At 37.5% G+C, this 27,249-nt stretch overlaps 2 protein-coding genes, 1 long non-coding RNA gene and 1 pseudogene across 4 annotated transcripts; 3 read left to right on the forward strand and 1 right to left on the reverse strand.

The window, feature by feature from the left end:
- Positions 1-29: 29 nt before the first annotated feature.
- Positions 30-16,297, reverse strand: LOC145497003 (uncharacterized). The gene is made up of 6 exons (XM_081476775.1): positions 15,752-16,297; positions 15,312-15,418; positions 14,950-15,132; positions 13,629-13,802; positions 12,759-12,804; positions 30-3,605 (listed from the first exon to the last, which is right to left on the reverse strand). The coding sequence occupies exons 1-6, from the start codon at positions 16,284-16,286 to the stop codon at positions 3,301-3,303; spliced, it is 1,350 nt and encodes a 449-aa protein (XP_081332901.1). The 5' UTR covers positions 16,287-16,297; the 3' UTR covers positions 30-3,300.
- LOC145497011 (uncharacterized) lies at positions 3,622-8,741 on the forward strand. The gene is made up of 3 exons (XR_014050631.1): positions 3,622-7,801; positions 8,234-8,307; positions 8,435-8,741. It is a non-coding gene; the product is annotated as an uncharacterized LOC145497011 (long non-coding RNA).
- A 329-nt stretch (positions 16,298-16,626) lies between the features above and the next one.
- LOC145496994 (uncharacterized) lies at positions 16,627-25,442 on the forward strand. Of its 2 annotated transcripts, XM_081476763.1 has the most exons (8): positions 16,627-16,691; positions 17,009-17,078; positions 17,588-18,632; positions 19,081-19,631; positions 20,222-20,368; positions 21,000-21,161; positions 21,383-21,464; positions 22,853-25,442. In XM_081476763.1, exons 2-8 carry the CDS (start codon positions 17,025-17,027, stop codon positions 23,209-23,211), a joined length of 2,400 nt encoding a protein of 799 aa, XP_081332889.1. In that variant the 5' UTR covers positions 16,627-16,691; positions 17,009-17,024; the 3' UTR covers positions 23,212-25,442. The 2 variants fall into 2 exon arrangements, with proteins under 2 accessions (XP_081332889.1, XP_081332888.1); XM_081476762.1 differs by lacking the exons at positions 16,627-16,691; positions 17,009-17,078 and having other exon boundaries at positions 17,085-18,632.
- Positions 25,442-27,090, forward strand: LOC145497012 (ferredoxin-fold anticodon-binding domain-containing protein 1 homolog; annotated as a pseudogene).
- The last annotated feature ends 159 nt before the right edge of the window (positions 27,091-27,249 follow it).

The raw sequence follows: 27,249 nt of genomic DNA on the forward strand, positions 1-27,249 counted from the left end.
GCTCTAAATGAAGCTGTTACGGTAACAGCTTCATTTAGAGCTGTGTGTTAACGACTAAACAAAATGCAACTGGATAGTAAGAAAGGGCTGATGCAACAGAAAAACTTAAACTTGTATTTGATTATATCTCTGAGTTTGAGGAACAGATCGTGTAAATAGTAGAAATTTATTTTGCATGATTGCACTTTACCTTTTAAAACCTTACACAAATCGCATTAAACATGTATTGCATGTAGCGTGGGGAATGTCTGGTGTTTTTCAATTACGGAATCTTTTTTGGTTCAAACAGCAGTTTTAATTAATTTAACAAAAAAGTTAATTATTAACGTCCAGGTTTTCTAGAGCTTGTTACAGCTTTGGTTATATATTCATACTTTAAAAGCAATTAGGAGAACAAAGAAATCCCCTTTTTTTCGATTCAGCAGTACTTTTGACAGCCAATGGATTTAGGCGATTAAAAAAAATTAGAATTTGATAACGGTAGTAAGCTGTGATCCAATAACTACCTCATTCCCAAGAGTTCCTCTTTGGCTGGAGTGAGGTGCCCATCAGAGTGGGTGCCCATAGTGTTGTGGGCCTGTATAAAGCACTCGAAAATCATAATGCAACCTAACCATTAACCTGTATAGCAAGCGTTTCCATAGTAAATAAATAAATAAATAAATATACATTTATATAGCGCCATTTTCCACTAATTGTCCATGGCGCTTTACAATACTTTAAAATTAAAATCCTAATTCTTTAAAAACCTAAAATCCTAAATCCTAAAAGTTAAAATCCTAAGAATTAAATACGCTATATAATACAATTAAGCTACAAATAAAAAGTAAAAACTATAAATCAAATGCACGCTTAAAAAGATAAGTCTTAAGATTAGGAGTAAAGTCTGCTCGCGCAAAACTAGGGGCAAGATAAAAAAATAAAAAAATAGAGTGGCAGCTAAATTTTTCGATATTTTTTGCGCTAGACCAAATTTTTGTGTGGCCAGAATGCTGTGTTTGTTCAAGAATGCTTGCTTCTAACTTTTGCCTCGCAAGCTACCTAACCATCAAGCACAGTACTCCTTTTTTCAAGCTCTTCGCCAACGAAGCACAACAGCGCCTGTCAACAGCGCATAGAAACAAGGCAACGAATACAGTTCGTTTCAGTTCTTGAATTTCAAATGACTTACATCAGTTAGAATTGAATCAGGCAAAGGCCTTTGCATTCAGAAGTAGGCTCTACGAGCTCCGTTTGATTACTCTCCTCTTCATAAAATCTTCTTGATGTTTAATTCCCCTCGACCAACTTTCTTTTTGTGTGTTTGCCCTGCTCCACAGACCCACTCGCTTCAGGCTAACAGCACAAAGCAAAGCCAACAACACACAATCGAAACAACCTTGCGCATTTCAAATAAGTTTCTGTGGAAAATCCACAGAAAATAGTCTGGTCATTTTACAGCAGAAAACCACACAATAGCAACAATGAAGCAAAAATAAACAACAAAACAATTTGATAATATAAATTACAACCAGCTTTTGTCCTCTTGGAAACAGGCTCTAAATAGTGACCCTCATGAATTTCCCTTAGACATACCTCAACCATGGGCCTACACTACAGCCCTCAGCATGTTTATGGTTCCTGGTATTTGTCTCTTACATAAGAAGCTGTAGCTTATTAATACAAATTGAAGTTGTTGTGGCCCTTATAATACACCAATTAATCTCGGCTAAAAGTAATACAGAATATTATTTTTAATGTGTCTAACTCTTCGGGGCAGTCAGGTCTGATAAGCCTTAACCCATTGACACTTGGATATTTTTGGCAAAAATGCATCTGTATTTTGGACATTTTGGACTTTTTTTCTGGTCAGTTGTAGCTAAATTAGCTCCAAAAAATTTTTTTGCCACTTGAAAGCATGCCTTTCTTTCCACACGCATCATGTTTTGTGAAATTTTTGCCTGGACATGTGCCCAAACCAATTTTTTATTTCTATTTTTTGTCTTTTCCATTTTCTCCTTTTCTTGTTTTCTTGCTGCAGTTGTTGGGTTCCCTTTACTTCAAGAATTCTCGAGAAAGCATCATCAAGATGGGAAACTCTTACCAAGGAGTAGCCAAAAGTAGTGCAGGGAAATTTCCTTGCGAGTTTTTCCCTCAAACTTTTTTGTATTTTGTCAGTGTATTTCAAGCACAGTTAATCCAATCTCTGTGATCTGAGTATCACTGGAAAGATCTCTTCCTCCTGCAGAACTTGGTATAAGTCAGATGCCAATTTTGGTCAAAGATGATGAGTGCCAATGGGTTAGGCTTCAAGAGAAAGATAAAGGTAAAGTCTGCATACAGGCCAAGTGGCCCACCAGACCAGAGCTTATCCCAGTTTCTGTGGCATGAAGCGACTGGGAATATTGCTGGATGGGATGCTAGTCCATCGCAGGGTTACCCCCAGCATTAAATTCACTCATTTGTACACCTGGGTGGAGAGAGGCACTGTGAAAATTGAGTGTCTTGCCCAAGAACACAACACAGTATCCCTGGCCAGGGCTTGGACCCAGACTGCTCGATCTGGGGACGAGTGCACTAACCATGAAGCCACCCTGCCTCCACAAGCTTCAAGAGAAATGTTATGATGTTTAGAAAGGAAGCCACATCAGCTTCAATTAGCTGGTTTTCATGTGGTTCCTTCTTCCTGGTGGATTTTGAATTTGGAAATGTTGGTTTTACAGGAGGGAGGAAAACCAGAGTACCTGGAAAAAACAGAGTACTATGGTGAGAACCAACCACAAACTCAACCCACATATCAAACACTGGTCTCGAACCATGGCCACATTGGTGGGAGCCAAGTGCTCTCAGTGCTGCACCATCCCTGCTGCTTGATAAAATTACCTGCTTAGAACATGTGACTGACTGTGTTTGCCTTCAATAATCAATTAGCAAAGAATTTAAGAAACAGGAAAGCAGATTTCAACTAACTAAAGCTTGTCCATTGCTTCATACTGTTCTAATTTTAAGAACTGAAGGAGCTAGATGACTTTGAGTGCCCTCACTTATTCACGTTTCTGTAGCAGAAGCCCCTTGGAATGGAACGTTAATCCATCCGAGTTCATCCACTTACACATCTGAGTGCAGACACTGACACTGATAGTTTTTGGTATTGCCCAAGAACACACCACAATGGCCCTGCCCAGGACTCAAATAGTGTAGAGTCCAACAAGCTAACCATAGGGTCACCCCTCGATCTTTATCTACGGGTAGACATGCAGCATTACAAGATAACCTAATGTTATCAGAAAATGTTCAACTCCAGTCAGTCCTAAATGTTCATTACATGTCATTCCGTTGAAACCTTTTCCTCTGCAAAATGGCAGCTGCTTCTTGGTTTTCCCGTTTACCTCGCATTATTTCAATGACAAGGTCCAAAATGTTTCCTCTTGTCTGAATTGTGCGCAGCACATGAGCATTGCGATCTTTTTTCCTGGGGATCTTCCTAATCTCATCTAAATCATCACCATCCAGGATCTTGTGTTGGTAAAGATGCTCACACACAGAGATCACATCACCAATGTTTTCCAGAAGTGGCACATGACATGAGCGCAACACTTCCTTATCTTCATCGGGCATTGCTGTAACTGTAAATTAAGAAGAGTAATGATTAAGGCCATCTGAAGGAATTCCCAGATAGTAAAGACCTATAAAGGAAGTCATTACTTATGCTAGTTGGTATTCTATTGACTTAGCTTTGGGCAGAATGTGTTCAAAATCAAAGGGGCACAGTTGAGTACCACATGAGCAATTTTGCTCTCAGTAAAAATCAAAAAAAAAAATGTGAATGGTTATTGTAAAGGACCATCAAAAATAATGTTTCGATACTTCATTAAACGTAACTGCAGGGAAATGCTTCACATAAATTATTTTCCATGTTAGAGAGGTATCTCCTGAAATAGTGAGCTTCACAACAAACTACATAGGCATGGTTAGGAATATAATAAAAAAATAGGTCCGTAATGTGTACTTGTGGTCTTATGCTTAGTTTTATTCCATTTGGTTGGAATGTTGTTTTCAAATATCAGTGTCTGGGAGTTGAATTGCTACAAGTGAGAAGGTAGACAAGTCTTAACAATTTTTAAGTGGGAAATGTATGGCAGAATACTGTTTACTTACTTACTTTACCCTTTAATAATAATTATTCATTTAGCTCTTAATCCCAAAATTGTACATGTAGCGTCAAGATGTTTTGCTGCTGTAATGACCAAGCCTGTTTAAATACATAACAACATCAACAACTGAGTCCCGTGGGGTTGTCAGTTTTTTTTGAGTAGCGTGTTCCATCTAAAAAGTAGGCGGCTAAGGTTTGCATGAAAAACATGCCACGGAGCGGCTGGGCAAGACGTGCACTACGGGGAGAGTATGGGGTTGTCCCCTCCCATTGGGAAAATGTTTGAAAAATAATTCCCTGAGATGCGACGTGGCGCTACTTTCAGCAAACATTGTGTACATTTGTAGATGATTTTCCCACTCTTAATTACTTATATTCTCAACTCCAGTGTCCATATAAATGATACAGCAAAAAGGTTAGAGAGGAATGACTCACTCAAGCAAATCACTCTAAAAAACAAACAACTAGAACATTTCAATAATAAATGGAAATATTTCATTTAAGTTTCGCCTGCCTCACTATTGTTTTTTTTCTTGATGTTTTCTATTTTTCATTTATTTTTATTTGATACAATGTAAATCACACTTGCACCGTTACTCTGCATATTGTATAACTACTGTATTGTATTTGCCTTTTGTGCATAAGGAGGCAATAAAAAAACCTTTTCGATCCTTTTTCTTTTCAGACTTATTTCATAAAATGTACTATTGTCTTTCTCAAATTGTCTTTTTAAAAACTTAAAAACCCAGTGAGATTAAAATCTCATCAAGAGATCGTGACTTCGCTTCTAAAATAAATATTGGCCGTTTTTATACTAAAGATGCATTATCTGTCTAGTATAAAGACGGGCACAGGACATATGCGTCTAGACAAACTCTCTCTCGTAGTACATCTTGAAGCAACCTCGTTCCCAGGGTCTCTCATCTTACCGCTATCACAGTGATTTGGGTATCCCTGAGTTTTGGGTACCCCCGTACCCAAATCCCTAGTGTTTTGGGTATCCCCACTGGGGATACCCAAAACACTGAAAGCTTAAAACTGGGACAAGTGAAATCATCCACAAGTCTGCTCAAAACCCATTTATCTTCTTACTAAGCTTTGTCTCAATAAATTAAAGCGTTATTTTACTTGATATAAAGACAATACGTCGCTGAAAATAGTCGCAATTTAGAACAGACTGTCTGATCCGAGTCCGCAGTATAACGACATACAAAACCGAATTTGCGCGCCAAAGTGCCTTGTATGAACATGCGCTTGATGCCTATCGATAACCCTTGAAATGCCGTTATTTTAAACACGAAAGGCACATTCTAAACCTCGTATAGTTCGGCAATTAAATTTAATCAATATGCGAACGAACACACTGAGATACGGCCGTCATGCAATATGCACACTAGTCTCAACCTGTGACTGACCTCAGTGTATGTTGCCTGTCTGAAATAAATTTTGTCTTAGACTTCTTTATTTATCGCTCTTTCCTTGACCATCCCTCCCATTAGATTTTGCCGGCGAACAGTTCTCTATGCCATTTAACGAGGTTTTTTTTTCCTTTGTTTTGGGAAGAAATCCAAAATAAGTATAAATAAAGTGGACAAGGCTTAAATCTTTGGACAGGGGAAACAAGTAAAAGTAGGATACCCAAATCCCTAGTGATTTGGGTATCCCCTTCTGAAGTGTTGGCTTGCAATCATTTCTTTAATTCAGGGTAGCCAAATCGACCGAAGATAGAAAGGCAAAGCAAACTTGCAAAGTTGAACGTCAATCAAGAGAGAAAAGGACTAGAAATGCTAAATTGTAAGGGATACCCATATCCCTAGTGATATGGGTATCCCCTTCTGGAGTGTTTGTTTGTCCTCGTTTCTTTAATTCAGGGTAGCCAAATGAACCGAAGATTAAAAGGAAAAGAAAACTTACAAAGACGAAATTCATTTAAGGGAGAAAAAGACTAGAAATGCTAAATTGTAAGGGATACCCAAATCCCTAGTGATATGGGTATCCATTCCTAGAGTGTTTGTTTGTTATCGTTTCTTTAATTTAGGTAGCCAAATCCACCGAAGATTAAAAAGGCAAAGCAAACTTTCAAAGACAAAAGGCGTAGAAGGGGGGAAAAGAAAATAGAAATGCGAAAAATTAAGGGATACCCAAATCCCTAGTGATATGGGTATCCCCTCCCAGAGTGTTTATTTGTTATTGTTTCTTTAATTCAGGGTAGCCAAATCGACCGGAGATAAAAAAACAAAGCAAACTTGCAAAGACGAAAGTCATCCCGATGAGGAAAGGACTAGAAATGCTGAAATGTAAGGGATACCCAAATCCCTAGTGATATGGGTATCCCCTCCCAGTGTGTTTATTTGTCATTGTTTCATTAATTCAGGGAAGCCAAATGAACCGAGGACGAAGAGGAAAACAAAACTTACAAAGACGAAATTCATTCAAGGGAGGAAAGAACTATAAATGCCTAAATGTAGGGGATACCCAAATCTCTAGTGATATGGGTATCCCCGTCCAATATGACTAGGTGTTATCCTTTCTTTAGTTCGAATTGAGGGTAGCCAAATCGACCGAATATACCATTCACCATTCAACTCGGAAAGGACTGAGATGGGCTCCTTTTGAAATAAAAGTAACAAAAAGAAATTCATGCCTTAAAGTAGACCGAGAGTGTCCCCGGAGATCTTAAGTAAAATTGTTGATTTTTGACTGAAGAAAAATTTATGGGATACAAAATATTTAGTCCAAACATTAACACGATATTTGCATGGTAAAGGACCCAGTTCATCTTGAATGCTGAATGCATAAACGAGCCAGTAAAACATTACAATCAACGATTATGTCAAGATGATCCCTCTAAATAAAATTTGTTACAACCTTTTTTCGAAAGTTTTCCTGAATGTTCCCTACGAAGCACTGTGTCGAAAATTACAATAATGTAGGATAGGTTACCGTGTTTGCAAAAGAGATTAGCTGGACCAATATTACTCTTTATCCTGAATCACGTGCGATATGTCATCGGTTCACGTTACACTTCGCGGTAGCTGTACGCAAAGCTTTGTAATAAAGAAGTTGAAAAAAAATTGACAGTTAGAACGTCTATTTTTCTGGTCTCGAGCATATGTAATAATGTAATATATATCCGATGGAAAAAAACTACACAATTTTAAACTGCATCCACTCAAAACGTTCCTCGAGTCTTTATTCTCATTAGTTAGTCGTTAGTTCGTCGAGTCGTTATTGCATTTTTTGTGCACTTCTAGCTATGCCTTTTTTCCCTTCCAAACAATCTTTTCTACAATTTTTCAAGTTAAAAGGAATAATTTCTACACCAAATTATATAATAGGAAAATGGTCACCATAATCATTTAAGAGAAAATCTGTGCTTATTTTGTTGTCCAGCTAAGGAAATCTCTTGATTTTGTGTATGTTCACGCGTTCGTGTTCGCGCGCTAGTGACGAGAAAATCGTACGCAGTAGGGATGCGCAATATAAGGAATCCCCTTAACGATGGGATGCGCAATATAAGAAATCCCCTTAACGAACTCTTCACGGTGTTTTGTTGTTATGTGTATGGGAAAGTGGCTGTTGTTTATGGTAAATTGTTTTTACCATCCTTGTTTTTTGGAACAGATGGCCCAGAGCGTATGTGGAAATTGTGAATCTCCATTCAGCAAGGTAAGTAAACCTAAAATGCAATGAAAATGAGGAAAGTATCCTTACTCTCCTTTATCTGTAATAGAAGCCGACCATCTCGACTTGGCCTCGAGAAGGACGACATACATTATAACGATGAAGAAACGATATTTCGTGCTTCTCTTAAATCAAATGTGTATGTATGTTAGCGGCCACAAGGGAAACGCGTAATCTGATTGGCTTATGACAGCGGCCGTCTAACAATCGATAGAAAAATGAAAGGGAAAATGGGGTTTCAACTTCGTATTTTCTTGCACTTTGCACATCAAAATATTGATTTGCTTTATAGATTGGTCAATGAGTTATGCTAAAAGAACTAAACAGTTCTCCCTCGTGTCCTACCGACTTTGATTAGACAGATGCCATGGAATATGGTGTGACTGACGAATCATGAAACTTTTGCATTCCTTTCAGATAAGCCAGTCAAAGCTGAGGAGCCTAATAATACGTAACGTTCTAAAATGTGATGAGATCATTGATCGTTGCCGGTAGGGAAAAAAATTACCCCTTACACAAAATAATAGGAAATTTCTCATTTCGCACACTTTACGCGTTCTGATCAGTTTAGATTTATTTTAAAGATAACAATATTGTTTTTTCATTGTATTACTTCAGCAACCAAAACACTCAAATTGAAGAAAAGGTGGGTCCTGACTCACGTAATACGGTGGAAAAAAAATCAGACGGTGCTGAAGGAATCTGTCACGGGTGAAAATGATCGCCCACCGTATGACATACGTAACCGGTGAAATACTGCGTCGGTTTAAAAAGTGATTTTTTTCCTCCTTCTTGTGAACTCAATTTTGACTATGGGTTTGCCGAGACTCCAATCTGGTAGTACGTACCCAACTGTCTCTATACTGCAGAGGACACAAAGATTCCATAATATCATTAGTAAAAACGGTTGAAGAAATTACCGTATTCAAGCAATATTATGAGGGAAAACTAGAAATTTCCTATCCTTACCCATAACATGTCACTGGAAATATGGGTATGATCGGTCGACTAAGGATACCTTAATAATAATAATAATAATTGTAATAATAATAATAATAATAATAACAATAATAATAATAATTATACATTTATATAGCGCTAATACTATGAAATATTCAAAAGCTCTTTACATATAAAAAGAAGCTCACAAACTAAAACAAAGATCTATAAAAAGGATAAAATGTGCTGGAAATACAACAATATAAAACGGCTCATGCAACAAAAATTATAAGCAGTCATAGGCGATTTTAAAAAGATATGTTTTCAATCTTTTTTAAAATTGTCCAAAGACGAGCTTGATCATATGGCCAAGGGCATACGACCATTTTATTTTTCATCAGGGCATACGACATGTCATTTCTCGTACTTTCCCTAACATTACAAAGCCTAGTTTCAACATTGCCTACTAGATTATATTTTCTTTGTCTTGTTATTATAGTCAACCTAACAGTTGGTTATTTCCCTTTACCCCTATTATATTCTCATAGGCTGCGTCTAAAAAACAACATAATTATATTAGATAGAGTGTGTAATAAACTGCTGATTTGTAAAGCTGTATTTTCGTTTGGAATGTTCTCGGTAGACAGCCATGTATTGGACGGGGATACCAGTATCACTAAAGATTTACATATACCAAATATTCAGCTTTCCCTTACATTTTAACATTTCCAATCATTTCCTCGCTGAATGGTGAAGTCTTTGTAAATTTCCTTTGCCTTTTTATCTTCGGTCGATTTGGCTACCCTGAATTAAAGAAACAATAACAAATAAACATATTGGAAGGGGATACCCATATTACTAGGGATTTGGGTATCCCTTACGTTTTAGCATTTCTAGTCCTTTCCACATTGGAATGACTTTCGTCTTTGCAAGTTTGCTTTGCTTTTTTATCTTCGGTCGATTTGGCTACCCTGAATTAAAGAAACGATAAGAAATAAACATACTGCAAGGGGATACCCATATCACTAGGGATTTGGGTATCCCTTACGTTTTAGCATTTCTAGACCTTTCCTCATTGGAATGACTTTCGTATTCGCAAGTTTTCTTTGCTTTTTTATCCTCTGTTGATTTGGCTACCCTGAATTAAAGAAACGATAAGAAATAAACATATTGCAAGGGGATACCCATATCACTAGGGATTTGGGTATCCCTTAATTTTTCGCATTTCTTGTCCTTTCTCCCCTTCAAGGCCTTTCGCCTTTGAAAATTTGCTTTGCCTTTTTAATCTTCGGTCGATTTGGCTGCCTGAAGTAAAGAAACGATAACAAACAAACACCCTAGAAAGGGATACCCATATCACTAGGGATTTGGGTATCCCTTACAGTTCAGCATTTTGATCTAGTCCTTTCCTCATTAGAATTAATTTCGTCTTTGTAAGTTTGCTTGCCTTTTAGATTTGGCTACCCTAAATTAAAGAAACAATAAGAAGCAGGCACATTGCAAAGGGAAGTAATAGGAGAGATAATCAAGGAAAGAGCGATAAATAAACAAGTCTGAGACAAAGTTTATTTCAGACAGGTAACATACACAGAGGTCAGTCACAGCTTGAGACCGGCATGTTGCGTGACGGCCGTATCTCAGTGTGCCCGCTCGCATATTGATTTTATTCAATGGCCGAACTATCCGAGGTTTAGAATGTGCCTTTCTTGTTTAAAATGACGCGCATTTCAAGGATTATCGATAGGCACTAAGCGCATATTCATACAGGGAGCTTTGGCGCGTGAATACGGTTTTGTATGTCGTTATAAATGCGGACTAGGATCGGACAGTCTATTATAAATTGCGACTATTTTCAGCGACGTTATGTGTTTATATCAAGATTAAGAAAGCTTTTACTTATTGAGACAAAGCTTCGTAAGAATATAAATGGTTTTTGAGCAGAATTATGCATGATTTCACTTGCCCCAGTCTGTGGTATTTAACACTTTCAGTGTTTTGGGTACCCAAAACACTAGGGATTTGGGTACGGGGGTACCCAAAACACGGGGATACCCAAATCACTGTGACACCACCCCCTGGAGCGAGCAGGGGGCGGTAAGATGACAGACCCTGGGAACGAGGTTGTCGTTGAAGATGAATTTTGAAGAATAGATTGACTAGACGTATGTGTCTTGTCATCTTGTGGCTGTCTTTAAGGTTGGCACACATGAGGGGTCTAGTCCCTGCGACAAGTCACGGGGGCAAGTCCCATCGGGTGAACTAGCTACTTTTATTTGCTTCAAAATCTAGTCACAGGGACCAAAGTTTGGCCCCTGCGACTAGTCCCACGAATTCAAACTGGTTTGAATTTTTGGGACAAGCCCCTACAACTTGTTCCTCAAAACACTTCGTGTGAACTGTTTGTGGTAAAAGTCCCTGCGACGAGTCCCCTCATGTGTGCTGACCTTTATACTAAAGATGCATAACCAGACGAACTACAAATGTTTGCCCAAGTTCGTCCAGAGGGATAATGCGTCTTTAGTATAAAAATGGCGAGGATGCATTATCCTTCTGGACTGATAATGCGTCCTCTAGTGTAAAAACGGCCATTCTGTGTTTACCCTGATGGTTGTATTGTATCATGCGAGGGGTTGATCATGCTGAGCCATTTTTGTGTGTTTATAAATTTAGAAAATTGCTACATCTCTTCAGAAAATACAAACGGGCATACTTATTTTCATTAAAGTAAGGGAAAGTGTAGACTGGAGTAATTCTGCAGTTTTCATTTCAAAAAATGATGCGCTGTTGTGTAAAACATTTTATGGCTAATTAAATCAGTTTCGTTTTGTGTCATCCACTCTTTTAGCAAATGTTATTCCCTCCAATCCAATTTGGGTTCAAAAAAATTAATAACTGAACAATCTTATTTCCGTTTTAGTTCTCCAATATCAGGCTCAGGAATAACCTACTAGCATTTGGAGTAGGCAGTGCAGTTTTCAAAACTGCCGGTTAAATGCACCAGTCACAGGCTTATTTTGACAACCCTGTAACTGGCTTGTGAAAGCTTTTGTGTTGCAACAATTGCACTGAATTTCAAGCCATTATGAATGTGGCCTTGCGAAAGCATATAAGTTTCAGTACAATCCACACTAAACACAAGCTGCATCTAGATATGTTGGCTTGTGTGAGTGAACAACACTCGTATGGCAGAGGAAACTCACTCCAACACCTGAATGAAATAACAAACAACAAAGAATGCAGTGCAGTTAATTTTCCAAATGAAAGGAAGAAAACCAATCATAAACAGCACAACAGAGCGATTTTGAAATAGAAATAACTTACATTGAATAATTACAATTTGCGACAGAAAGTTCTCCAAAATTTAAACAAGACAGGTAAAACAGCTGCAATTACACAGTACGACAACGATACATCAGAAGCAATGGCCAACGACACGACTTGAAAACAATGATTCGCTATTACTACTACCCGGTCTATCCACCGGACTATTTATACTCCCGGAGGTCTGTCACATGTCATTTCTTCAAAGTGACAAACACTGCCTCAAGATCAGCCTCTAACTTTGTGGTCCGTATGTATAAAATGCATAAGACCACAATTAAGTGAGTGTTCAGTAGCTAAAGATATGCCTGAAAAGTTGTCAAATTATACATGTCACGAAAGGTACTTTGTATACCCAGATGTGGTGTGGTACACAAAAAGAACCAGCAAAAAGTAACTTAATTTACTAGAAATTTTGTTGGGAGTATCCCTGATTAGTCGACCTCTGGGTGGACTAAAAGGTTTAGACACTTAAATAAAGTTTATTGATTGATTGATTGATTGATTGATCATTACAATCAAACCTCTGCTAGCACACTTCTCTGAATAGAAGACACTTAGTTGTGGACCCAACTACTTACAAACATCAAATTTTCTACCTTTTAACCATAAGCAAACAACATTTTATTTCCACATTACATTAATTACTAAAAATAGGTAGGTAGATTACAACTACAATTACCTGCTTCTGAATCATAAAGCCAAGGTGATACGTTTGCCTCATAGTACTATAAAAGAATCATTGATGAGTAAGGAATGTGTATGTAAACATCCAGAAGTTATTTGTTGTTTTATGTGTCAGCTATAATACACATTGTGTCAAAATATAAAAACTCTGCCAAAAATGATAAGGAAAAAGGGAAAATATTATAAAGATTCCATAGTCAACCAAAAATTGTGTACATTGAAAATACTCTAATTTAGGTTGGGTAGAATAATCAATCTTAGTTTCTATGGAAATGTCAAGTAATGAGCAAAACAAGCCCACCAAATTTTACTGGACAGGCTATGGGAAATGTTGCAAAGTTTACTTTCTTTTGCAAATAAAGTTTCAGTCACATAAGTTTGAATCAGCACAGGCTCTTTCTCATATATTTTAATTATAGAAGATGGAGGACACAGATGGCTCACTGGTGCCAGCATTCACCTCTGGGTTCTGTGACTTGAAGCAACATGTTAAGAGTATTATGGTTGCGCTGTAACATTTGAATGTTGCTCTAACATTGGGGTAGTAACATCCTGGTGGAGAGACTACTAGGTTTTGTGAGAGTACAGTGACTTGCCCAGCGGCACAACACTTTTCTGCTGGCTATAGCTACAACCCTGGACAAAACTGTTGAGACAGTTTATAAATGTTTTGTGCTCAATACCAAAATGTAATCAAACCACATCAAAGTCACCTGCCTCCCTACCCTCCACCCAGCAGATGTTGTTTCTGTCCAAAAAGCAACACACAATAATCCTGTTTAACTAAACCCCACATTACAAAAGGGCAGGGGGACAGCCACCATTCATTTAACAACATGAGGCAATGAGGCTGCTTGAGACTTACAGCAATGGGAAACACCAAGCATGATGTTGTATTTCCAGTTTGTAGTGTCATCCTGATGCTGTCCTGAAAGAGTTTGTCTTTGCCACCTGTGCACCTTGTTAAAACTGTGACTGAAAATCCACATCCAATACGATCCTGGCTCCGGGAACAGATCTTAGATACATGTGCAGTCATCTGTAAGTTGATAATGTAAAATTGTCAATAGGTATATGAAAATTACCTGTAATAATAAAAGGTAGTTCAAAAAAAGTTAATTAAGTTACCACTGCAGAAGGTATATGTCTGTTTAATATTCACAAGAAGCATAATCAACTCAACTTAAGCAGGGATGTTATAGTTTTTAAATGACTGTTTTGTGGTTCAAGATGTAAATAATGTTTAACTGCTTTAATTGATGCTTGTAAAAAGGTACTATCAGTTTGTAGGGCAGGGTCATTGCCTTGACCTCTGTTACAGTATCTGTTCTTTTAAATTGAAAGAAATCATCATTCAGACAAATAAAGTTTGGTTTTTGTTTCCATTTTATATTACTTGGTACTTGCAGTCTGCATTTTGTCTTGTAATCTACATAGCCTTCTTCTGCTTTAATTTATTAATGCAAAGTGTAATATGATCTATCTATATTCAAGGCCTACAAACTTTGTTTGTAGAGCCCTACCCTACCCTCCCCCTCTGCATATGTCACTTCTTAGCCTCTCCACCCAGCACTGTGGTCATTGACAAATTTACAGGAAAAAAGCTTGAGAAATTTATGTAGATGGATAACAACAGGAAAAAAAACCTGAAAAGGGACACTCACAGCACTTTTTGTCTATTTTTGGTCACCCAAGTGTTAAAACTATGACTGTTGAGCATCTTTGCTCCTATGCAAAATGGTATTGGGAGACAAGATGAAGATATTTGTTGAAGAAAGAGCAAATTGTAATTAGTTTTTAGCAATGTTACTGAGACATGTTGATGATTAACTCATTAGGACACTCCTTTTGTAGCTAATTCAGCACACTTCAATAGTAATCTTTAAAAACACCAGACTGTAATACTTGTATTTTTAGGTTTTCATCAAAGAAAATGTATCTTTTAGGCCTAAACTTTTCAAGATCGTGCTTTTCATTAAGTGTCCTGTTAAGATCCATCTTAATGTAACAAACTGACTGTGCAGTAATTAAGGTGGGTTAAAAAACACTGAACTGCTTTTTAGGTACAGCTTTGTTAAACATTCCAGAATCGAAGTCATTTTATCGTATATTTCTGACTAATATCATTGTTTTATTTACTGAAAAAGATCATTTGAAATTATGTTTTATTCATCAATACAACATACCGTAGATGGACAAACAACTCTGAAGTTTTCGCCATGGACTAATTCAAACTGAATAGTGACAATGTCAGTAATTAAGATATGGCGGTAAAGTGAACTCTCTGACATGGGTTGGTTTGCTTCACCAGTTGGAAATTCAGTCCCATGGCAAACAACACCTTCATATTGTTTAATTTTAGGGAACTTCTGCAATAACAAAAATTGTTCAAAAAGAAATTAAAACAAAGTAATCTGATTAAAAGAAACATAAAATTTACAATCCTAATTTTCTATGAAAAGGTAATACTATGCCACTTTGTATTGTTAATAACTGGTATAGTTACTCCCTGAACTAGAGGTGACATAATTATATACTATCTATGTACCTTCTGGAAGTCATCACATGGAATAATGTAAAGGACATGAACAAGGTCATCCCTGGCAATGATTCCTCTTTTGAAGAGGACAACAGTGAAGCGTTTTGATTCTTGATCTGTTAATAAAAATCATCCAACTGTCATTTAAAAAAATAATGACCAAAAATAATTACAGGATTATATATTAATTTACGTAAAAAACAATTTGTACATGTAACGTTCCAAAGTCTCATGTATGTGGGAAATTATTTTTTTGTTCAATCAATCGACTAGGGTCGGGAGCATAAGTATGATATTTGAAAAGTACCGATTTCAATGAAATGCACTTTAAACCCGCGAAAAAATGAAATACTACATGTAAAGAGATGTGGAGGTCGTATATTCTCAGATATGTAATACAGACGTTTTTGGTACATAATAAATAGCGCTCGGACAAATGTTTTACTTACTCCGAATCCTTTCGACATCCACAAGGCCTCCTCGTCTCAGCTGTGTGGCGTTCTCCAAACATCCGTCTGGGAGATCGTCAAACTGACGGCCACAAGTTTCTTGTAGTGGGGTACAAGTAGTTGTACTCTGCAGAGAGATTTCTTCAAGAGGTTGGGCGATGGGCTCCAAGGGTTCGTCAAGCTGACTACTTCTGGGTGTTTTACGGGACAACCCATCTTCCTGATCGCGTTTTTCAAGACTTGCCGTCTGGGCTAGGGATTCATGCATACGAACCCGACTATCCGAAAAACCGTTCTCCTCGAACTCGAGAAACAGATCTTCTTCCCTGTTATCAGTGCTTCGCCGTACTTGCGTGTGGTGCGAGTTACTGTAGACCCCGGCGGAGTGATTGCTCGAAGTGCTGTCAGGCGACGATGTACGGCATACCGAAGAAGGTAAAGTTACGGCTTTCACTGCTTCTTCCAACACCATTTCGTCGTCATTTTCGGCTGTTCTGCTGATGTTAACATCTCGCTCGTTGTCTTTGTCATCCATTATCCTAGTTAAGGGTAACAGAAAGATTCTTCTTCAATGTTCCTGGGAACTGAAGCCTCGACAACCGTACCTGTCTGAGGCCATAATTGTTATGTCCCAAAATTCGTATTGGCCACGGCATTAATATATTTACGTTTGCTTCCCAAGCACTTTCGATTTAAATGAGTTAGCCATTCAGTGCTCGGTGTTTCATCACGTGGACGGAAATTTTGGTGCACGAGACCATTTGATGAGTCTGTGATTGGTTTATAAGCTCGACGTATTATTGTGGAGTAAAGGGGAATCCCCTACACTCGCGTCTAAGGAAGTTTCGCGTACACCAGCCATTTTGACAGAGTGCGTGGTATCGCCGTTCTTGAAGGAGCGTATCTGGATGTGCTGCACAACTCCCTCCAAGAAATGCCCGTAAGTAGCCATAAAATACTCTGTTTTCTTTTACATCGTATAGCAGCATTATGTACAAGCACCCAAACGTTTAACTGTCTTAATTTCAAGACGTCAAGCGCAATACTACGGGAACAAATTTTTGTTTCGATGTAATGTGTGTAAGGACATTTGCATAGCTCAATCGACACTCCCAAACAGTAGCTGAAAGTTGAAATGTTTTGCTGAGTAAACAAATTCTTGGGGTTCTTTTTTATCGCAAGAAATATTACGCTTAGTAAGCACTTTTGAAACGATGACGTAATAGATTCTGTTAATCTGAATATTTCTTATTGCAGACAAAGAACGTGAGGGATGGGTGTCCTTCTCATTTTTGTATGTGTGTTTGACTTTCATCTGATATTAACTGTGAGTATGTAACATCCTAAACATCTACCAATTTTTAATAGAGATAGATATCTGAGTATTATAGGAAGGATGGACTGTATTCCTAATGAGCAGTTTAAAAAAAATCTAACTTAAAGGTAGAAAACCTGATAAATACAATGTACTTTGACTGTAAAGAACTAGATTATTTTGCGGTTGTAGCACCCTTTGATACATTTTATGCTCAAGACACCACAAAGGAAGTGAGACTTATAATCCAGAGCCCAACTAGCATTTAATGGCTCCTCTTGTTGTAGCTGTCCAGGTAATTGTGCCTTATAACCATGGGAGTAGATATTCAGTGGTTCATCGCATCCAGTGTCGAAAGGGGAGTGAGGGATAGCAGTGTCTTTAGTTGTTTTGTGCTGTCTCTCTTTATTTTTGTGAACAAACACTTTTATCTTAATTTAATTCATCCAATAAAACAAGCTGAAAAAGTTAACCAACTGAGATGCCTTTATTTGATCATTGCTTTAATTTTGCTCAATCAGGTTTGTTCATGTAAATATGATGAATTTCAAGTAGAAGACGTGTTCCACAATGTTTCTTGTTTACCATGTCCTTCCTGCCCACCTGGATATGGATTGACTCCACAGTGTGGCAGCTTCATTAAATATGGTGCGAAAGTAGAGTGCCAACCATGCGAACTTGGGACAACATATTCTGCAACATATGACATTAGTTCATGTCACCCATGTGGCATTTGCTCAGATCATCAAAAGGTAATAAGAAACTGTACTTTGGAATCTAATTCAAAGTGTAATCAGAGCTGTAGCAGTGGGTTCTATTATGAAGAAATGACAGGTGACTGTCGAGCTTGCTCATGGTGCTGCAATGATGGGAGAAACACTGTTAAAGACCAATGCAAAGACATGCCATATTATAAACAGTGTGATGCTAATGAAATCGACTGCCAACCTAAATGTCGAGATGATCAATACCTTGTTGTAACAAGAACTGGTACATATTGCAAGAACTGTAAAAGCTGTACACCGGGATTTTCACTTTTCCCACAATGTGGAAGCATTGTAGAAAACACCAATGATATCAGATGTGTAAAGTGTATTGCTGGAATTACCTTTTCAGAACAACCAGGGAAAAAATCGTGCAAAGCATGTTCTACATGTTCTGTTGGACAGAAAGAACTTACGCCTTGTAATATGACCCATGACAGAGTTTGTGGTGAATGTAATAATGGCTTTTATAATGCAAATGGTACCGAATGCAAACCTTGTTCTGCCTGCTGTAACGATGACCAGGATGTGCATGTTACTGAATGTGTTGCACAGAATATGCCAAAAAACAAACAGTGTAGTTTCACCCAGCGGGCTGTTAATGTGTGCCAACAAAAAAATGCTAATACAGATACAACAATAATCCAAAGAGATTCTCCTGCATTGTTTATTCTTATGATAGCACTTGGAGTTATTACTGCAGTTACAGTATTGGCCATCTGGAAGTATGTTAAATACCGTACCCACATGAGGTTACTAAGAAGTCAGTCATTAGCTGCATTATTGCCATCTGAGCAAGAAGGTGAGGTGACTTGTTTACCATTAAGGTAATTTTAGTAGTTGCTCTATCACCTTGACGCATATAGAAAGTAAGTTGGAAATTATGATAAAGTTGTTACTTACTGTCAAGTAACTCAGAAAAGGGAACTGATTCACTATATCCATTTGCGGAATAAAATTATTCATCATCACCATTTTATTTAGTACTACAGGTTACAAAATTGGCAGCCAATGAGGCTGATGTGGACCTACAATTAACTAATAAAATGTAATAAAATAAATAAAATAATTTACCCTATGGCATTGAAATATACAATTAATCAAAACAAAGTAAATAAAGAATCATATCAATAAAGTAAATAAAATTAATAAAATATGCTGCCCATCTACTCCTTCCCAAAGCAAAAGCTTTGTAAACTCATTGGAGTAGAGAAAGAAACTTAAAAAGATTTGTATCCTTTTTTCTGCAGAACGGAGTCACTCAATAACACTGGAGGCTCCAACAGTTCATGGCTCTCAAGAGACTCTATCCTTTGATAAATCTGGTGTCTTAGTCCAGTTTAGTAATGCAGAAAGTTTTCTTCACAATGGTCCAAGAGTTAGACTAGAAATATGTTGGAACACAGACGTTTTAAATACACTCCAAGATGGTGAAGTTCAACTTAGTCCAGTAGTAAAATTTCACTCTTATGGGTTGAAACTGTCCAAACCAACTAAGGTCAGGATACCACACAGTGCCTTGGTATTTTATAGTAATGGGTGGGATCTAAAACTCAAAAGCTCAACTCTACATGATGAAAGGACTGTGTGGAAAGATGAAGAGCTATATGAAGTCCACAACAATGAAGTTAGCTTCCATGTGGACTATCTTCTTACTTATGTTGTTGTTGGTGTATCACTTCACAATAACAAACCAACGAAGAAGCGTCTACAGTGTGCTGTCTTTGGAGGAGAGGGCAGAGTTGGTGTGAACTACACAACATACCTATATGTTTTTGATGACTGTGAAGCATCACTAGAGGTACTAAATCTGTTATATTACTGAGTAGTAAAATGAAGTTATATGTTCTAGTAGATACATTCCTGATTGCACATTTTAATTGTTTAAAACCTGTTAACTTTACAGAAGACAGTTAATTAACACACTACTCTTGGAAAAAGAAGTTAAGAATATATATATTTCTCTAAAATAATTAAAAAATGCAAAGCAGCATTCTTTTGAACTGATGTTATGAAACTGATGTAGTGCAACTGCACAAAGTATACCTAAAAAGGCAAATCACAACAAGGGTTCAATGGTTTGACTTTAATTTTCATTTTGGTGAGAATTAACCAAGTATACATGCCAATGTATATGCATTCCAAGTATGAATGCCAAAACACACTAGTAAAAAGCAGTTTGATACAACAGTAACAAATCTTGGAAACATCATTATGATGATGTATATTAATTTATTGTTGCTTGACAGTAATTTGGGATTAATATTGGCATCGACAATTACCTCGTAGACTACTAATAATTTTAGGTGTGATGAATGGCATGAATGTTAACACTAACTTAAAAAAAGATATCAAAATAGGTTTAAAGCATTACTGTTATTTTTTTATCAGAAAATAATGGAAGAAGAAAGGTCACATGACAGGATTCTGTTGAGTTCCCCAGAGTCTCTGTATGTTGAGACTGTAACTGAGACAGACATCAAGATTTCTGTTAAACAACCTGTTGAGGGTTGGATTGTTGGAGAAATAAAACCAGAGGTAGCCTCTTCATGTTATAAGTGTCTGTTATAATGGTTTTTTACTGTAGTAAAGAAAATTTTAACTGAATGAAAATATGGCTATATCTGTCATCCTGGGCTTCATGGGCTCCTTGTCTATATGCACTGTCACCATTGATTCCGGGAAGTTCCCTCTTTCTTACATGGGAAAATAATGACAAATAGCTAAATGGTTCAGGACTAAGTACAAGCAGTGGTTTCCTCTTATTTTTTAGTCCAGTTTGTGACAAATTCTTGTCATCTATATTGGACATATGAGGCCCTATGCACCACTTGGCGTGAAGTAGTTACAATAGGTGAAGGTGATATTGGACATATTGAGCTCAGATCTGATCATATGTTTTTTATTGAAAAGTCCCTATTTATGTAACTCAGAGGTAAAGTTGAGGAGGGATTGGGCTTCCGCACTCTGAATCCCTTGCTTCTCCATCATCTTGCACTGTTGCAAAATTAGAAGAAAGAAACCACTCACAGTCTACCACAATGGCTGGGCCAGTACATTGTAAAGTAAGGACCACTTGATTGGTAGTAACAGTGTTACTGAACAATAGCCAATATTGACACAGGCATGTTTTGATTACACTGAATCAAAATTAATTGTTTTCTCATAGGTTATAACACACAAGAGTTTGAAAGAATCCTATCAAACTATACCAAGAGCAGAGGTGCTATTTAAACATGACAATGGTCGAAACAGAGACTTCATTTGCACATTTGAGCTAAGTGCTGAGTGTAAATCCACAACAATTTGTGCAGTTGCCTCAATCAAAGAGGTTTGTGTCACTTTATTTCTTAGTTACTAAATAAATAAATAAATAAATAAATAAATAAATAAATAAATAAATAAATAAAAGTAATTATAATCAGATTGATTTTTAAAGTTGATGCAGTGTGTATTAACCTAATACTGCTCTTCCCTAGCCTAGCAGTGCAGGTTACATATGTCGTATTTGGTACACTTAACTTGTCGCAAATCTCTGACATTTGACTGTAGGATCCATTTAGGAGAGTTCAAGAGTGCAAACCAGGATTTCATAATGACAAAGACCAGATGGTAACTGGAAGGAATCTGTGTAGTGAGTATCCGCATGGCTGCGGCAAACTTTATAATATACTTAAGATGATTTCCGCAGAACATCCAAGCAGTAATGGCAAACATTAAGTTACCAAAAAAATCTCATGGCATGGTAATATTTTGAATGCAGTTAAGAAGAACTTATCAAAACTTAAGCTCTCAAGCTGACCCTGTGAGGGAAATGACTTGAACAGACATTTTGTGTTAGTTAAAAACACAATCTTATAACACACGCTTTAAGCATTCTTGCAAGGTTTAGCATTAACTTTCTCGAGAATGCTTGAGAATTTAATCATGGGGTCACTTAGAGAAATGAACTAAAGTGAGTTGTTTTAAATAGTATTCACAAAGTTACCGAGCTCTGAGTAGAGTTTTAGTAAATAATATTTGCACTCATTGCCTGAACTTTGAATGGAATCCGCCTTAATATGTAATACCTTTTGGGTATCGCATTTTTCAATAAAAAAGAAAAGCCCCCTTAGCCCCCCATGATTCTACACAATATACTGTACTTTTGTGAGGTAGGTTGGTAGAGCTTTTTCATAGCTACGTGGCAGTTATGTTGTTAGAACACACAGCATGTAAATTGACAACAGTTGTCTATATAATTGTCTTGTAGAAATCCTCTTGAAACTTATTAAACATGGGCTCAAATGTACTATGCCTCTGATGATCATGAGACCTATGCTTTAAAACTGCACAAAATTTTCATGTTAACATGATTTCTTGATTTTGGAAGAACAATATTTGGTCCTTCAAAACTTTCAAGGATTTTAACATTAATCATTTTCTTTTAAATTATGAATAAACCACTTTTTTAGATTCTAGTGTTTAGACATCTTTCAATCAAACATCTTAGCAGGGAAAAAACTTGAAGAGTACTTTTCCATTTCAGATAAATTGACTTCCAGCACCACCTGTCCAACAGGACAAGTTAGGTTTACTTAGAACAAAACAAAGTCTCTCAAACAAAACCCACCCTAAATTTTTAGAGATATCGCTAACTGTAGTGAAATCAAGGTGCAAAACATACAGTACACACAGACAGATTTAATCAGGAGTGTCAGTCTTACATGCGAATGCCCATCTCTAGCCTGTTCAGCAAGCACACACAGACTACTACTTGTTGCTATGTAGCGGTAATTGAGTAATCATACAGAACTTCAATTGGCTGATGTCAAACTGATGATCACAGGATGTGCCAGAGAATGTGCAGTCAAAATTACATAATGGAATATCTCAACAATAACCTATATGTACACAGCTTTCACCATACTTGGGAAATGAACTGTTTTGCTTTTCATTCAACTGCATTATCAAATGCTGTTGTAAAGCACCAAACATGTCTTTAACATAATAGCTAATAATTATTGTTGTGTTATTGTCAAGACCCCCTGATCACCAACCAAGAGAAGTCATCACCCTGTCTTCATGAGCTTCCAGAGGAGGTGCTGCATACTGTGTGTATGAAATTGGACATGCTACTTAAGGGGGTTGGTAACTGGCGACATGTTGGAGCAAACCTTGGTTTTAAAGAGGAGGAAATTCAAGTGTTCAGGAATGAAATGTTGACTCCTGATGGAAGTCCCTGTACTGTAATGCTGGAGGCATTGAAGGCTAAGTCACCGAATCTCACTGTTGCAGAGTTTGTGCATATTCTTCAAACACGAAAAATTCAGCGTTTTGATGTTGTAGATGTCCTGGAACCTTACGTTTATGACCCAATTCCAAACAGCACTGGAGCCTAAGTATAGTTGTTGTGACATGAACTTGACTAAATGATAATCAGACGTACTTAAGGATGGACCATTAGAAAAGTTATGAGGGTAGCAGGATTTTCAAGCTGTGTTCCTTTTTTCTAGTCAGATTTCCCATTCAGTCATTTTGATCTGTAATCTTGATCTGATGCACTATTTTTTTTGTCTTAATTTTTGTTGAAATATGTGATCCACCTAGCACATGGATGTTTTTTTTTTTTGCTCAATTTTCCCTTGCACAATGTTTTATGGTATTTCTGCCACCAACCCAGCCCTCATAATTTATTGAATGGTCTATATCATACTACAGTTCACTGTGCACTGCTAATGTAGCCATTTTAAGACCAATATACAAAATTAATATCACTTGATTGTGAACACTTTTTGTATAAATTTATAGATTTAGAGCTAATTTACCATGCGTAGCTGATGCATGCTATGGCCCAATTATGCCCGGTGCAAAATGTTAAGGAAATGTAAATTTAAAAAAATAATCACATTTCCTTACTGCATTATTGTTAGGTTATCGTTTGGCAAACAGATCAATCCTTCTAGGCCATGATACATCTCAGTAGAGTTTGAAGAATGTGTGCAAAGTGTACAACAGGACACAACAGGACAACTATGTGACTGCATTATAATACATTAATAGCCTTCACAGAGTTCTCTGTAAGCACCAGTTCCTGGCAAAAATCACAATCTAGTAGTCTTGAGCTTTCCAAGGACTCTTTAGATAAATAGGATTACTGACGATAAAAAAAATGTAAATGAGAACTGTTAACCTTTAAAATTAATGGAAATCTCTTTAAAAGTAAATAAAGACACAGTAGCAAGGTTTTGGCTATAACATTATTAGTTCTTCAAGCGGACATGTAGACATTTATATTTGTCCTGATGCATGTTCATGTAGAAATTTATATTTGTCCTGATGAATGGTCTATTTCCTGCAAAGAGAATCACTGTGAAATCTTGCTATCCGAAAAGGTTGAGTTGTTGACCAAATATGCATTGTCTTTCACCTGACATTTACCAGCACGTTGTGTTAGTAACTCTCTTACTAAGTTATAACACAATAGCCCTGAAATGATGTTCATCAATGGGACCAGCAGACAGGCTGTCTTTTTACACCATGCCACTTCTGGTGTTCACTTTCAGTTCCTGAAATTCAATTCCTGGGTATAGGTAGGTAGGGTATGGTTGAAGGTTAATCCCTGATGGTATTCCCCAGACATGACATAATGAAGACCAAGCCAGACTTGTCCATGAAAGGGGTTGCTATAATAACCTTAGCTCCTTCCATGTTCCATTTTTTCATTCTAAACTGTAGCAAATTTGCAATAATCTTTCCTGGATTTACCCCCTGGTATCTTTAGGTTTTAATTCATATGTATTTCAGAAGTTGAAATTTCCGTGAGTTGTTAGACATTAGATTATTCACTTTTCCCATACATTCACTGTAATTTTTCTGTATTTGCCTGTCAGAAAACATGAAAAGGTCTATATTTCATTGAATAAAAGATGAGTATTTCAAATTAATTAGATAAAATAAATCAGACTTACTGTTTTCAATGCTGATATTGCTGCAAAATATGGAACACCTGTATACCTGTAAAAGGATAAGAAGAGGAGGGGATGCTTTTGTCAGCTTTTATACTACATGTAACTACAACACTTAATAGGCTGAACAGCAAATCAAGGCAAATAAAAAGAAAATGTTGCCATTGGCACATTTTAAGAGAACATGATGACCTTGCTCTCCCATGTCTACAAAACCCGGAAAAATCTTTGACATCCACCTATCGACCCTATTCTGTCCAGCTGTCCTTTGTGAGGACAGTGTTAAAAGAGCGGGGATGGTTTCCCTCACAAGTTCCAGACAGCTGCAATGCTCCTGTGGAGACCTGACATGGCTGGTATCTGTTGCTGATCTGAAACAACCATCAAGTTTATTTTCTTCCCCGGCCCAGCGAAAGTACTTCGTCTTTCCATGAGAAATCGAGATTTCGTGATCTTCCTAGGGATAAAATGCCTTCTTGCGACATGTAAGGAGATATTACGGACTAATCCGCCCGCAAGACAACAATATACAAGGCACTACTATGACGTTTGGAAGCTGGGCCCCAGGTAGTTTACATGACTGTTACACCACATGTAACATTAACACATGCCGCGCAAACAAAATGGCGGACTCCGGAGCTGCCACTGATTTAGTGTCTGACTATGGCTATTTGACCCAAAGTTCTTTTCAAATAATGTTTTAATTGGCAGGGACGGTAACTTTTCATTCACTGTTTGCTTAGCGTCAGCGTTATCAGAGAAGTCGGTAAAGATCGTGGCAACATCTTTGGATTCGCGCGCTGTCTTGACGAACAATCACTTCGCTGTTGAAAACATCGATAAATTATCTGCTTTTAAGAATGTCGAGATCTTGCATGAGGTGGACGCAACGAATATGACTGGAAAATTTGGCCCAAGAATCTTCGACCGAGTGATCTTTAACTTCCCACATACTGGTGGAAAATGAAATATCGGCAAGTCGAAAGAGCTTTTGAAGCGGTTCATTGTAAGTGCCACACATCACGTTGACAACAATGGGGATATTTGTGTGAGCCTTTGCCAACGCCAGGGAGGGACATCTTTGAACAACCCAAGAAGGGAGCATGGAAACACTTGACAGGTTGTTTCTCAAGCCGCTAGAGCAGGTTCGTAGTACATGTATAGCTTGTAGGTAGGTAAAGTCTGCGTACGAGCCAAGTCGGGTGTTATCTCCTTAAGTTGCATGAAACGGCTTGGAGTATTCTACTCCCCCTTGGATGGGATGTTCTTCCATCGCATGGTTACCCCCAGCATTAAATTGGCCGGTACCCATTTGTACACCTGGGAGAAGAGAGACACCGTGAGATCGGTAAGTGTCTTTGAAGCTACATTTGAAGCGACAGAACATAACACAATAACCCTGACCAGGGCTCGAGCCCGGACCTCTCTGATCCGGAGGTGAGCGCAATAACCATAAGGCCACTGCGCCTCCACATAGTATAGCTGAGTATAGTAACAAGAGCATTTTGTTTTCCTTTGCTAGTCTCCTCTTTGCCTCTGTTTTACCAGCAAAATAAATATGGGGTGTTACATAAAATTCAAATTAACTTTACATGTAGGCCCCTCCCCCAAAAATAAATGCATATTTTAACAATCTATAAATCAGTCACTTAATAAACGCACCCCCTTACTCCTTAAAAATTCTCAGATCCAGAAATTCTTCTAAGCACAAGCTCCTTCAAATGACATAAGCTCAAAGACCTAGAGCAGTTTTGAATTGAGTCAGTGTCAAAAGTAATCAGGCAATTTTTTTGGTTTCGGTTTTACTACGGTTTGAGTAATTGGTTTTGGTTTTACAATGCTCAATTGCAAACCGCTCTAACAGTAAAGTAAATGTAGCTTCAAGCCCTCCATGGTAGGGCCAGCCTTGTACCAGAGCATTACTATGATGAGCATGACTTTGAACTGAAATAATGGAAAATATGGAAAATATCTAAAAATAATGTCTAGTTTTGTTAAATACTACAATGTGAGTTTGCTGAAGCTACATGTATTAAAGAGGTGTTGTGATAAGTAAAGTTGTAGATGTACAAGTAGATGCACTGACATGAATTTCAATCATAAAATCCAATCAAATTTTTAGTTGTTGATGCATTCTAGATAAATGGATAATTTTATCTGGCAAGTGAAATCTTGAGAGAGGACAAAACTGAGGAGGACTTGGTTTTGTCCCCTTCACTTTGTTTAAGAATGGAATCAAACCTGGCCAAGTGTACATGCGCCATTGATAATCAAAATTCGTTTTTTACTTTCCAAAAATATAGGGCTAGTTTTGATTGCTGTATATCCATTTAGAAGTATAGATTATACTTCCTATAGAAGTGCAGGCTTCTGTGGACAGCTTGGTAAAGGTTTCCACACTATTAATGGACTTACTCGTGTTTGTGCTAGGAATGCCGCTGGAAACTGTCCCAGACTTGGAGCAAGTTTCTT

Source organism: Orbicella franksi, chromosome 9, assembly GCF_964199315.1.
Source record: "Orbicella franksi chromosome 9, jaOrbFran1.1, whole genome shotgun sequence".
NCBI lineage: Eukaryota > Metazoa > Cnidaria > Anthozoa > Scleractinia > Merulinidae > Orbicella > Orbicella franksi.

Coding starts and splice junctions, on each gene's coding strand:
- LOC145497003 (XM_081476775.1), bottom strand. CDS start 16,286: ATGGATGACAAAGACAACGAGCGAGATGTTAACATCAGCAGAACAGCC. Junction 15,133..15,311: donor CATGTGATGACTTCCAGAAG/GTACATAGATAG, acceptor TTGTTATTGCAG/AAGTTCCCTAAAATTAAACA. Junction 13,803..14,949: donor GAGTTGTTTGTCCATCTACG/GTATGTTGTATT, acceptor ATCAACTTACAG/ATGACTGCACATGTATCTAA.
- LOC145496994 (XM_081476762.1), top strand. CDS start 17,381: ATGGGAGTAGATATTCAGTGGTTCATCGCATCCAGTGTCGAAAGGGGA. Junction 20,369..20,999: donor TTGGAGAAATAAAACCAGAG/GTAGCCTCTTCA, acceptor GTTTTCTCATAG/GTTATAACACACAAGAGTTT. Junction 21,465..22,852: donor AACTGGAAGGAATCTGTGTA/GTGAGTATCCGC, acceptor GTTATTGTCAAG/ACCCCCTGATCACCAACCAA.